The 13,991-nt window shown below is 47.8% G+C and overlaps 1 protein-coding gene across 3 annotated transcripts in view; it reads right to left on the bottom strand.

Annotated features, from left to right (window-relative positions):
• Positions 1-13,991, bottom strand: part of LOC142101343 (uncharacterized) — a 196,831-nt gene that overhangs the window by 103,270 nt on the left and 79,570 nt on the right. For 2 of the 3 annotated variants that reach the window (XM_075185758.1, XM_075185757.1), the window contains exon 4: positions 9,870-9,974. The exons of the other annotated variant lie outside the window; for it this stretch is intronic. In XM_075185758.1, the coding sequence (XP_075041859.1) occupies positions 9,870-9,963 (94 nt within the window). In that variant the 5' untranslated portion in view covers positions 9,964-9,974. The remainder of the gene's footprint in view (positions 1-9,869; positions 9,975-13,991) is intronic. 3 annotated transcript variants of the gene reach the window in all.

Here is a 13,991-nt window from a genome sequence, read left to right on the forward strand (position 1 = left end):
GGACTGGACTTATATGGCAGTGCCACTGGACTGGACTTAAGCAGCACAATAAAACACAGGACAGCACCACTGGAATTATGGCAGCACCACCACTGGACTGAGCAGGACAGAGCACAGGACAGCACCACTGGATTGAGCAGGACAGAGCACAGGACAGCACCACTGGACTGAGCAGGACAGAGCACCGGACAGCACCACTGGACTGAGCAGGACAGAGGACACCACCACACACCCTCCCTCGTCCCTCTCCAATGCCGGAGTGAAGATGGCGGTGGGAAGCGGGGAATAATATGAATCCGGATCTCGCGAGATCCGACGGCGGGATGATGACGTTTTGCCTCGTTCTGAGTTTTGTGTCGGGCGGGAATCCCCGAACAGTGCTCGGATCCGGGCTCGGATCGGCACTGTTCGGATTTAAAAAATCCGAACCCGCTCACCCCTAATCAAAAGGTCTAATTAGCATGATATTAGCATGAGTCCTTTCTTCCAACAGTTGCAGAATACACATTTCCTCCATAGAAGAGAATTCCCCAGGAAAAGTTGTAAACCCCAAACAAGACATTTCCTTACTTGTTATTTGTAAGGTAATAGAGCTGCTGATAGCTGTCCGTATCATCATCTATTTATTTATATGGTGCCACTAATTCCGTATTATCTACTTTCTTGGCGCTCTAGTTAATATCGTTAGTCAAACTGTTTCATTGTCCAACACTTATAAAAAATCGACGCACGTTGGGAGCTGACTGCTACATGTTACGGTCAGGTCCTGCTGGCTCATCCCCACAACAAATATTGTGTATATTAGCCGCCGCGAGGACTGTATTATAATAGAAGTGGCGCAGATGGGGGACCCAAGGTTCTGTTTGTAGTAATAATAATATGGAAATGTGTTTTAATTACTTAACTCAACTCCCCAATAACTGTAAGATAGATAATGATATCCTGTAGATCAGAGGTGTCCAAGTTCAGTCCTCAAGGACTACCAACAGGTCGTGTTTTCAGGATTTCTGTCTATAGAAAGAAGTGGGATAATTACTGACCCAGCCAAATAGAAAACTAAATAAACTAATAAACTTCTTATTTCAGTCTCCTGGACAAAACCATGTTACAATGCAAGGGGTGCAAATTAGTATTCTGTTTTTCACATAAGTTAAGTACTGACTGTTTTTTCATGTAGCACACAGAAATCTAGATTGCACCCCTTGCATTGTAACATAGTTTTGTCCAGGAGACTGAAATAAGATACCTCTTCATTTAAGATCCTTAATGAATCAGGCCACATGTTATTATCTGTGGACTTATTTCGGCTATATCTGGATTTACAATCTTCCTTAGTACATGACGGCTGTATTTACCATGAGAAAAGTTCTGAAAACTGAAGCATTGCGGAGCTTGATACATCTGCCCACAGCACCGTCCCCATTGAGTATTTTGTCGACTGTGGTAATTTGCCCAATGCAGGCGCTATATAAATAAATGTTGATGATGATGATGCAGGAGATAGCTCTGATATTTCCTGTATTACACTTCACTTAAATAGTCAATTTACTTAAACATATTAAACCATGCAGAAGTTAAGGGTATACGTACACCCACAGAAACACAATCATCGTAAGCACAAGAAACATTTATTAGCATTTGTTTTGATAGCAAAAAACTCATTCACTATTAGGCGTGATATAATACTACCACACAGGACCACTGAGAGGGGGGGCGGGTACTAACTACCCCCGCCCGGTGTCACAAACACGCTCCCAACTGCCGTGACTTTGGGGTGTTTGCTGTATGAGGTCACACACGATTTCAGCCCGCAGCCTCTCTCACCTATCACACAGGTTCTAGACCTACGGAATCGCCCCCAAACACAGCGCTCTCAACCCCCCCCCCCCCCAGACACTTTAAGGATCAGCCACCACTTACTGGGTACGGGCAATAGGACCCCAATATACTGTCCCACACTGGCACACAGGCTTCTAGTTCCACAAACTAGCAAGACTCACACCAGCACACACAGGGTTAACTCTTCACACCTCCAGACTGGTACACAAATGTACATACAAGCCCACACAGCTTGTTTATCAAATGTATCAACGAATCACCCTACCTCTGTTTTTCTCGACAACTTGGCCGCCTGGCTCCCCCACTATCTTTCCTCTGACCTGCTGTCACTCACCGGACGGTTAGTGCCTCTGGTCTGGTACGTGGCTCTCTCTCATTCCTGCCAGCGCCTTTCCTAAACCGCGGCCGTCCGCCATCTTGACTGGATTGCGCATGTGCAGGACTCTTGAACTTAAAACCTTGCTTTTAATCCTATTGGTGAATCAATCACCACTCACTATTTAAGGCACCTGTGTTCTTAGTATCGTTGCCTGTTCTTGGTTCTCGTTCCCTTGAGACTCCTAGGTGTTTCCTGTTTTCTGCTCGTGTGATCGGTTTTGCTGTGGACAAGTCCTCTCTGCTCATCCATGGTAAACTAGCCCGCTGCAGACTACCTCTACTCCGCTGCATGCCTAAACCTGGACAAGCCTTATCTGCTCTTCTGTGGTAAACGTACCCGCTTTAGACTGCTTGCCATTCCGCTGCATACCTGCACCTGGACAAGCCTGCTCTGCTCATCAGTGGTAACGTACCCGCCACAGACTATTCGCTATTCAGCTGCATACCTGCACCTGGACAAGCCTGCTCTGCTCATCAGTGGTAACGTACCCGCCACAGACTATTCACTATTCAGCTGCTTGCCTGCTCATCAGTGGTATACTTGCCTCTACAGACTACCCGCTATTCCGCCACCTACCTGCACCTGGACAAGTCTTCCCATCACCGCAGTTGCACAACTTGCTATCCGCAGACCACTGACGCTCCCGCTACCTACCTGCACCTGGACAAGTCTTCCCATCACCGCAGTGGTACAACTTGCTATCCGCAGACCACTGACGCTCCCGCTACCTACCTGCACCTGGACAAGTCTTCCCATCACAGCAGTGGTACAACTTGCTATCCGCAGACCACTGACGCTCCCGCTCCTACCTGCACCTGGACAAGTCTTCCCATCACAGCAGTGGTACAACTTGCTATCCGCAGACCACTGTTGCTCCTGCTCCTACCTGCACCTGGACAACTCTTCCCATCACAGCAGTGGTACAACTTGCTATCCGCAGACCACTGACTCTCCCCGCTACCCTCCTGCACTGACACGAGTCTTCACTGCACATCAGTTGTTATATCTACCTCCGCATTATAGCTGCAAGTCGCTGACTCTCCTGCTGCATAGTTGCAAGTCGCTGACTCTCCTGCTGCATAGCTGCAAGTCGCTGACTCTCCTGCTGCATAGCTGCAAGTCCTTTACTCTCCATTGACATTTCTTATCCTAAGTTGTTGTACTGTACCAACCATTCACCATACTGCCCAGAGGATCTCTGTGATAAAGTCCGCCCCTCTGGTAAGCATAATCACACCTGGTGAAACCTGGATAGAAACTCCTAGTACCCGTGACACCTGCCCTCCATTATACTGGTTGACTTTAACATCCCTGTTGACAACTGTTCTGACCCTGCCACCATCAAACTTCTCACTCTTTCCTCCTCCCTTGGCCTCACTCATTGGACCTCCTCCCCTACCCACTGTCTTGGTCACTCCCTCGACCTCGTCTTCTCTCACCTCTGTGATCTCTCTGACTTCTCCAACTCTCCCTTCCCACTCTCCGACCACCATCTCCTCTCCTTCTCTCTGTCCTCCTCCCCTTCTCCCACCTCGCCTAAAGCCATCCTCACCAGGCGCAACCTTGACGCCATTGACCCCATCTCCTTTTCCGCCTCTCTTGAAACTCTCCTATCACCCCTTCCCTCTCTGGCCTGCTCTGATCAGGCATCCTCTCTCTACAACCAATCCCTCACTACTGCCCTGGACACCGTCGCCCCGGCCTCTTCTATCCGCCGTCGTCGCCTTACTCCCCAACCTTGGTACTCCAAACTCACCCGCTCCCTCCAAAAGTGCTCTCGCACAGCTGAACGCCTCTGGAGGAAATCTCGTTCCCTGACTGACTTCCTTCATTTCAAATTCATCCTCTTCTCTTTCTGCTCTGCCCTGTCCCTTGCTAAACAATCCTTCTTCAAGTCGCTCATCTCTTCTCAGTCCTCCATCCCCGCCGCCTCTTTGCCACATTCAACTCCCTCCTCTCCCCCCACTCCCACTGTCCCACCTTCCCTCTCGGCGTCTGACTTCGCCTCCTTTTTCTCCTCCAAAGTTGAAGCCATCAGACGCAACATCTCCTCCTCCCACCCCTCTCCCCCCACTCCCACCGCTTCACCTCCTGCCATCAACCAGCTGTGGTCCTCCTTCATCCCCACATCAGGTGAAGAAGTTTGCTCCCTTATTCTTTCCTCTCCACCCTCTACCTGTCCTCTTGATCCCATCCCCTCCCACCTCCTTCGCTCTCTCTCTCCTACTGCCTGCTCCTACCTCGCACACAGGCCCGGCGCTCCCATTAGGCAAGGTTAGGCACTTGCCTAGGGCGCCGGGCTCTGGAGGGCGCCACAGAATTCTAAAATACTTTAAAAATGTGCGGCGACCGCTGACCATACCTGTCACGGCCGCCGCACAGCATTCAGATGGACGGGGAGGGGGGGAAGAGGCTATTTTGTCACCACCGCCACCTCTCTGCTTCGTCTCCTCCCCTCCACTTACTAGTGTCAGTGAGTGGAGGGGAGGAGACTGACCAGAGAGGCGGCGGTGGTGAGACAAGGTAAGGAGAGGAGGGCGGCGATTTTTGCGGGGGGGCGGCGATTTTTGCGGGGGGTGACGCTTTTTTAAAAATGCCTAGGGCGCCGTGGACCCTGGCACCGGCCCTGCTCGCACACCTCTTCAACCTATCACACTCCTCTGGCGTTGTCCCATCCTCATTCAAACACGCTCTTATCTCCCCTATCCTTAAGAAACCCAATCTCGACCCCACCTCTCTTGTTAACTACCGCCCTATCTCTCTTCTCCTATATGCCTCCAAATTACTTGAGCGGATTGTCTGCAGCCGCCTCACCAGACACCTCTCTGACAACTCCCTCCTTGACCCTCTCCAATCCGGCTACCCCCCCCTCCACTCCACTGAAACAGCCCTGGCTAAAGTTACCGATGATCTCCTATCAGCCAAATCCAAGGGTCACTACTCCATACTCATCCTCCTTGACCTCTCCGCAGCCTTCGACACCGTGGACCACCCCCTCCTACTGCAAACTCTTCTCTCACTCGGCCTCTCTGGCTCTGTCCATGCCTGGTTCACCTCATACCTTGCTAATCGCTCCTTCTCCATATCCACGTCTGGTTCTTCCTCCACCCCCTCCCCTCTCCCTGTTGGAGTCCCTCAGGGCTCTGTTCTTGGCCCTTTACTCTTTTCGCTCTATACTTCCTCACTTGGGGCTCTCATCTCCTCTTTCGGTCTTCAGTATCACCTATATGCTGATGATATTCAACTCTACATCTCTTCTCCTGATCTTTCCTCCTCCCTCCTCGCTTGTGTAACTGACTGCCTCTCAGCCATCTCATCCTGGATGTCCTCTCGCTTTCTTAAAATTAACATCTCCAAAACCGAACTCATTGTCTTTCCCCCACCCAGGCTCCCTTCCCACCATGACCTCTCTATCGTTGTTAACAACTCCACTATCTCCTCTGTCACCCAACTCCGCTACCTAGGTGTCACTCTTGACTCCTCCTCTCTCTTTTGCCCCCCACATTCAATCCCTTGCCCAAGCCTGTCGCTTCCAACTCCGTAACATTGCCCGCATCCGTCCCTTCCTCTCTCAAGATGCCACCAAAACTATCATCCATGCTCTCATCATCTCCCGTCTCGACTACTGCAACCTCCTCCTTACTGGCCTCCCCTGCTCCCACTTTGCCCCCCTCCGCTCTATACTCAATGCGGCTGCGAGACTCATCTTCCTCTCACGCCGCTCCTCCTCTGCCTCCCCTCTCTGTCTTTCCTTACACTGGCTCCCCTTCCCCTGCAGAATCCTTTTCAAACTCCTCACCACCACTTACAAGGCTCTCTCTCAGTCTACTGCCCCTTACATCTCTAACCTCCTCTCCATTCACACTACCGCCCACTCCCTGCGCTCAGCCAATGATCGCCGCCTCTCCTCCACTCTGATCACCTCTTCCCACTCTAGAATCCAAGACTTCTCCCGTGCTGCCCCCCTTCACTGGAACGACCTCCCTCGCTCCATTCGTCTCTCACCCAATCTGTGCTCCTTCAAGCGGGCTCTTAAAACTCAACTGTTCCTTAAGGCCTACCAACCATCCACTTAACCTCTCACCTCTTCTGGTTCTCCCCTGCCCCCTTTCTCTCTCCCCGTTGCTTCACTTGCTGCCTTATGTACCTGATTCTGTTTACCCTCCCTTAGGATGTAAGCTCGTATGAGCAGGGCCCATCTTCCCTCCTGTCTCCATACATGTTCTTCCGCTCCGTCTCTACTGTATCTGCCTGCCTGGAGTTTCTGAAGTACTGGTACTTTATGTTTATTGTTCTGTACTGTTTTACCCTGTATAGTCTACTGTTTGTACCATGTACGGCGCTGCGGAAACCTTGTGGCGCCTTACAAATAAACGATAATAATAATAATAATAATAATCACACACAGGGTAACCTGGACAAGCAATCTCTTCTAAACACGCTATGGATTCTTTAGAATATCAAGGACGCAACTTATTAAATTATAGATTTAATATACAAAAGGTACAGGGCATACAGATAACAAAAATAAGGAATAACAATTAATAAATTTGACATAACAAGCAAAAACAGTTTAAAATAAAAAGGATTACATTCAGATTTGCACTTACATGAATTGCATCTGGCCAAGGGGAATTTGGCTAGGAAGATGGACAGCTTATCAATGTAACTTTATTTCCCCAGAAGTCTGACAGTTTTTCCCCTCAGAACACAGATTTTTAAGCAAACTCAAATGGGACGGCATTCACAGGGGCAGTGTGAATGCTAATGTGGGGGCGGAAATGTCCCCTGGGTGTTACCTCAGGTTTGGTCAAACTATTCCTAAGTTTTGACCTGTTGGTAATTCTTCACAGATATATCTCAGAGAAATAACAGCCCCCTCAATAAACCGGTCATATTCTCCCGCACATTTAAATACCAAACATAATGGAATTACAACAATATCCAATCTCATCCTGAAATACATGTGCCTATGGCTGTTCCCTGTGTAGTTGGTATCTATGTTTCAAGACCCTTGTGTGGTTTTTGCCCCTCAGTTCGGAGTGGCATCCAGATTTCCCAAAATATGAAAAATTAATTAATTTCAAGTTCACATTTCTATATACCGGCATAAAGACCATAGAGGTTTTATACAAGAGTCTCCAAGATCCTCACCTAAGCGTCTGGCTCTCCAATTTACACCTAGGGGTTAGTTTGTGTTTATAAACCTATTGAAAGGAAGTCAATTACCTAGGGAAATACAAGATCATATACAATGGATGTCTGTGATCTGCATATCTTAAGCTGGTCTCTGCACAAAGGGTTTACCTAATTCAATTACCTCCTCCTGGGCTCATTTGGTCACACATTTATCTGAATTGAAGATCAGGTTAATTTAGGTATTCATGCAAAGATTTATTTTGGGTCCTGACATCCAATATTCTATTTCAGCCTATCAGACTTATGCTCTCATCCTGACACCCGGGCATACCGACCTGTTTTTTTTTTAACCTAATTTTTTTCCTTAGGCTTTTTTTTTTTTAGGAGGGGAGGGGGGTGGAGGTTTCTGCCCCTTCATTGGTGGGGAGTAGGGATTTTTTTTAAAAAAACAACAAAAACATATATAAATGCTCATGTGATCACAGCGACGGCGTCCCTCTTCCCTCCTCCCTGCTCCGTTCGCACTGAATGTCATTCAGTGAGGAGCGGCGCATAGAGGACCCAGCAAGAAGCAAGAAGACAGAAGAGAAGAAAAGAAAAGAGATGAAAGAAGCCAATACAAAGGTAAGTAAAGTAACGGAGGGAAGGGGAGGAAAGCAGAAAGGCACCGAGTGATGAAGAAGGGGGGGGTGTAGCATGGCACAGTGAGATGAAGGGAGGGGGGGCAGCATGGCACAGTGAGATGAAGGGGGGGCAGCATGGCACTGTGTGAGCAAGGGGGCCAGGTGAAGGGGGGAAAAGCAACATGGAGGGCATGTGATGGCACAGGGGGCTTGTGGAAATGAGATCTCTTCAATGGTGTACACATCAATGCAGGGTTTTTCTGTAGGGGGGTGGCCTAGCACTATTCACCTGCTAGCAACGCTCTAATGCACAGCCACGCCCCCAATTGTATGACCACTCCCACTTTCTTCACCATGCTCAACTATAAGGGGGGCCCCATGAAGTTGCTGTACCGGGACCCTGAATTCCTCTTGGCAGCCCTGCTCCCACAATATAAGTACAATGCAGAAAGCCCCTTTCAGCTTCAGAGGTGAATCCTCAATCAGCAGCGGCTAGCTAGTGCCGGTGACCCTCATTATCATTATCAGCGCACACCTCCCAACATTTAGAAAGTGGGCCAAAATAAGCCCCTACCCCATTCAGCCCAAACCCCACCCACTGGTGGTCATATGTATGTAAAACCACACCCAGTGGTGGTCATATGTGTGTAAAACCCCACCCACTGGTGGTCATATGTGTGTAAAACTCCACCCACTGGTGGTCATATGTGTGTAAAACTCCACCCACTTTACTGTTAAGCTCTGCCCCTATTGCAGTCCATGAATCAGGATGTCCCTCTAAAATTGAGATCATTGGGGGATGTCAGCACATATGAACCTTCCTTCTGACAGGTGTTGTATATATGTGTCTCCATGTTGGTCTTTCTCAGCCACATCTGAACACGCTCTTACTGTGCTCGCCCTACGGTAGTCGCCTTTTCCCTCCTCTCCAGTTGTAAGGAGGCGATACTGCAGCTGTGCCCATGTCTGTGGCTTGTTTTCTGGGTATGCGCGGTATAAACTTGCAGATTTTTACGTTGCGCAAAAGAGCGTACGTCCAGATCGGCAGCAGGCCCATTATTTCTTCTCTAAATCATTTAGCAAAATACGGAGCCCTGGGCCGCTCGTTTCAACTTAATATCACCCTCCCAGCTATAGCGGTGTGATAAGCGTCTGGATCCATATAAACATGAAATCTCCTGGGGTTTGAGAGTGAGGGTCTCTCTAGGACACGTGGGACCCGCCCTCCACCTACTCTCTTTCTTTCGCTCCCTTTCCTCTTTCCCTCCATTGTGCTTTTACCTTACACTCATACCTACGCAGAAGCATGGCTTCCGATGTTATGGTTGCGCTGCCCTCGCTGTCTATGTCACCTTGTGAAATAAAAGGACTTACAGGGGTATTCGCTGCTTGCGGGTGGGCACGCAGCCTTTTCCTCCGCAAGATCGGATCTTGTCCCTATACTTATATAGGACGCACTTTTACAGAGGAGAGTATTTCTTGGCCAGTGCTAAAAATGCTTCAAGCACACAAAAGTGGCAAATGTAATAAGGACAGTCCCTCACTCATTTAAGTAGTAAAATAGAATAATCCGAGCACTAGTTTTGGGAAAACATTTTTTGAACATTCAAATTATTAAAGTGGAAATAATTTGGACATTTTTACTGTTTCCCTCGTGAGTATTTTCCAGATTATCCGACAACCCAGAAAGCTAAGTGCTAAGGAGCTTCCAAAGACTGACAAGTGTACGCCACATTTTTACACATTTGCTCTGTGTGTGGACGCTGGATATTTGTACACAGGACTCAGGAAGGCTACAGGAGATTCGCTCAGGAACTGCCCCTTAGTGAGATATGATGGTAAAATTAGACCTAACCAATGAGACTTATTAGAGGACGCATCTCACTTACCTGCAGAGGTCCCAACCACCTCACATGCTTTCTCCCCGCGTCTTGTTTGTTGCACTCTATTTCTCCGGCCCATAGGGGCTCCGTTTGGCTCCATGGGATCCGTTTCTGTAGACAAAAGACAAAAGATTTCTCCTTTACAGAATATAAATGACACAAATCTACATCTGTGTGTTTTTGTTGTTGCAATTTACATGTATTTATAAACACAGGAGCAATTAAGCAGAAGGACAATATTTGAGCATACATAAAACTAATACACAGTGGACCCTATTGAGAATGGTCTTTGTGATGTCACATATATATCTTGCCAAAGGATCCCCCCCCCCCAGAGATTGTGCGATGACGATTATCGCTCTCAGTAAGATTGATAGGAACAGATAATGAGATTATACTGTTCAGATACCTGTATTAATCCCGATTAGCACAGACAGACCAGAGGAGCGGAGTCTAACGGATTCCCCAGTATTCACCAAGAACCGCCTCAAGGCGGTATGGGCTTTGCTGCCAGGAATCCATAGGTCGCGGCCCTCTGGATTGCCTCAGGATGTAACACTAGGGTTACACTTGGTTTACAGACATTTTAGGATTAAAAGCTGCTGACGACAGATGAAAACATCAGTGGTAAGTATTTTGGGGTTTATTATTTTTAACAAAATTATGTGGTATAAATGAGAGTGTTTAGTGTCTTTATTGAGGTTTTATTAAATGTATGTGGTTTGAATGAGGGTGTGGTGTTTTTTTAACATTTTTTTTTTGTAGAACTACAGGTCCAAGCCAGCCATGGGTGTCAGGGCATGTTGGCACTTGTGGTTCTCCAAGTGTAAGGACACAAGTCATACCTGGTTCAGCTGACACTATGTGACTCATCGGATCCAAATATAGATTCTTACACAATATGTAAAAGGTAGCTGACCCTATTGTTTTCTTTCCCTTTTTATATTTGTAAATATTAACAGTTCTATGTATAAGTACAGTCAATACTTTCCGAGAAACTCCTGAATTCCGGATAGGTCTCCTGGATTCCCGGGAAAGCAGACAATTCTCCCGCATCTGGAAAATTGCGTAATTTTGGCTCCCCGCTATGATATGATGAGTCATTTCACCACATTTAATGATGGAATTCACTTTTCCTCACTCAACCCACTCACTCAATCGGCTCCTGATGCGATCACATGACCGGGGCTCTGGGGCGGGAGTTTCAAACTGTTTCCTATTTAAACCTGCACTGACACTTGCTCGGTGTCAGTGCAACTCGTTTGCTGTGCTCCTGACTCCCAGTTCTCTTCAGCTGCTACTTACATCCTGAATCTCCATGTAACAGTATCGCCTGTCTGACCTAGCCCATGGAATGCCCTTGTGTACTTTGCTGCCTGAACCGTGTACCAGTAATCGCCTGTCTGACCTAGTCCGTGCAACAACCTTTTGTACTTCACTACCTGATCTCCTCCGTGTACCAGTTCTGTCTGACTACTCTTGGCCTGGTTCCAATGTATCAGTTCCTGGCGTGTACCAGCTCCTGGCGTATCTAATTACTCTTGGCCCAGTTCCAGTGTACCAGTTCCTGGCATGTACCAGTTCCTGGCGTGTCTGACTACTCTTGGCCTGGTTCCAGTGTACCAGTTCCTGGCATGTCTGACTAATCTTGGCCTCGTTCCAGTGTACCAGTTCCTGGTGTGTCTGACTACTCTCTGCCTGCTCTCCGTGTGTCAGCACCCTGCGTGTTTACTACTCTGCTACCTCCACTGCATCCTTCCAGATCTGCTGTTCTCTAGTGACTTCCTCCAATATCAAGATCTAGGGGTAAATGTATGAAGGTGCGATTTTGCAAAAGCAGAGAGTAGTCAGACACACCAGGAACTGGTACACTGGAACGAGGCCAAGATTAGTCAGACATGCCGGGAACTGGTATACTGGAACTGGGCCAAGAGTAGTCAGATATGCTGGGAGCTGGTACACGCCAGGAACTGATACACTGGAACCAGGCCAAGAGTAGTCAGACACGCCGGGAACTGGTACATGCCAGGAACTGGTATACTGGAACTGGGCCAAGAGTAGTCAGACACGCCGGGAACTGGTACATGCCAGGAACTGGTACACTGGAACCAGGCCAAGAGTAGTCAGACACGCCAGGAACTGGTACATGCCAGGAACTGGTACACTGGAACTGGGCCAAGAGTAATTAGATACGCCAGGAGCTGGTACACGCCAGGAACTGATACATTGGAACCAGGCCAAGAGTAGTCAGACAGAACTGGTACACGGAGGAGATCAGGTAGTGAAGTACAAAAGGTTGTTGCACGGACTAGGTCAGACAGGCGATTACTGGTACACGGTTCAGGCAGCAAAGTACACAAGGGCATTCCATGGGCTAGGTCAGACAGGCGATACTGTTACATGGAGATTCAGGATGTAAGTAGCAGCTGAAGAGAACTGGGAGTCAGGAGCACAGCAAACGAGTTGCACTGACACCGAGCAAGTGTCAGTGCAGGTTTAAATAGGAAACAGTTTGAAACTCCCGCCCCAGAGCCCCGGTCATGTGATCGCATCAGGAGCCGATTGAGTGAGTGGGTTGAGTGAGGAAAAGTGAATTCCATCATTAAATGTGGTGAAATGACTCATCATATCATAGCGGGGAGCCAAAATTACGCAATTTTCCAGATGCGGGAGAATTGTCTGCTTTCCCGGGAATCCAGGAGACCTATCCGGAATTCAGGAGTTTCTCGGAAAGTATTGACTGTACTTATACATAGAACTGTTAATATTTACAAATATAAAAAGGGAAAGAAAACAATAGGGTCAGCGTCCTTTTACATATTGTGTAAGGATCTATATTTGGATCCGATGAGTCACATAGTGTCAGCTGAACCAGGTATGACTTGTGTCCTTACACACGTGTTCTACAGCCCCACCCGTGAGTCCCAGGTGAGGGGAAGTAGTGATTCTTGTAGTGTTACTATGACACGACATTCCTACAGCACTATAACAATGCAGTCAGACAAGTACAGCATTATAACATGTCCTGATTTGTCAGGACACGTGGTCACAGCATTGATTATCCTGGTTTCCTGTATATTGTTTTCCCACCTTCAGTTCACTTTAATTTCATGGGTTGTAAATGCCCCTTACAACTTTTGCACTAAATACAAGGCATTTTCTGTGTTGCTTAAATGTTCTTTTCACACATTGCTGTTTATTTCCAAACCCCTTGGATACGCCAATAGCACAGATCACTAGAACTTCTCCATTCCTACCCTGATTTCACATCAGTATTTATTTCATAACTGCCCACTCTCCCTGAATGTCCAGGAGACTTCCGAACTCCAGTTAGGTCTCCTGGACTTCTGGCACCCTGCCTACTCCCTAGCGAAAGGGGCAGGACGGGAGCCTCCATGATGCGACTTTCAGGTGAATCGCATCATTTTGCCCCCATCCCCCATGGAAAAATGTCACTTTTGCGTCATTGCATCGCGGAGGCGGGTCTAAATGGTGCGATTCGCTGCACCCCGACCCTCCTGTCCTCACTCTTCACCTCCCCTCCGGGATTTCTCGGAGGGAAAGAGAAAAAAGTTGGTAAGTATGATATATATCTGTCCCTGTTTTATGTATGTCCCTATTTTCCCCACTGTCCGTTGTTGTGGTGTCTTACAAATCAACATCAATAATAATAATAATGGGACACATGGAGCCTTAGGCCAGGCTGTTGTGTAACACTTAAATATTTAGTACATGAAAATGTTTAATAATGTAACAGTATCAGGATTCAGGATATAACAGTCAGTGATGGCAGTGATTATTACGCTGCTCGTGGTCGGAGAAAGATGATTGCTGGGACATAATGTCATGTACAAGGAAACAAGCAGCAGATAAACCTGTCGGTCAGGAATTATTACCCAAGAGGATTAATCCTTTATAACAAGGAGAGGCTGATGTCACCTCATTACAATGTAGACCTGAGATTAGTTACAATGATATCTGCGTTACAATTCAGGGTTCACCCTGAGGCAGTGATGGGCAACGGGCGGCCCTCTGAGCATTTATCTGTGGCTCCCAGCTGTTAGGTTTCAAGGTTACCTTAGTCAGTATTTACGCCGGCCTCCCTAGGGCGCGGAGTCTAACGGCCCT

Source organism: Mixophyes fleayi, chromosome 9 (assembly GCF_038048845.1).
Source record: "Mixophyes fleayi isolate aMixFle1 chromosome 9, aMixFle1.hap1, whole genome shotgun sequence".
In the NCBI taxonomy this organism is placed as follows: domain Eukaryota; kingdom Metazoa; phylum Chordata; class Amphibia; order Anura; family Limnodynastidae; genus Mixophyes; species Mixophyes fleayi.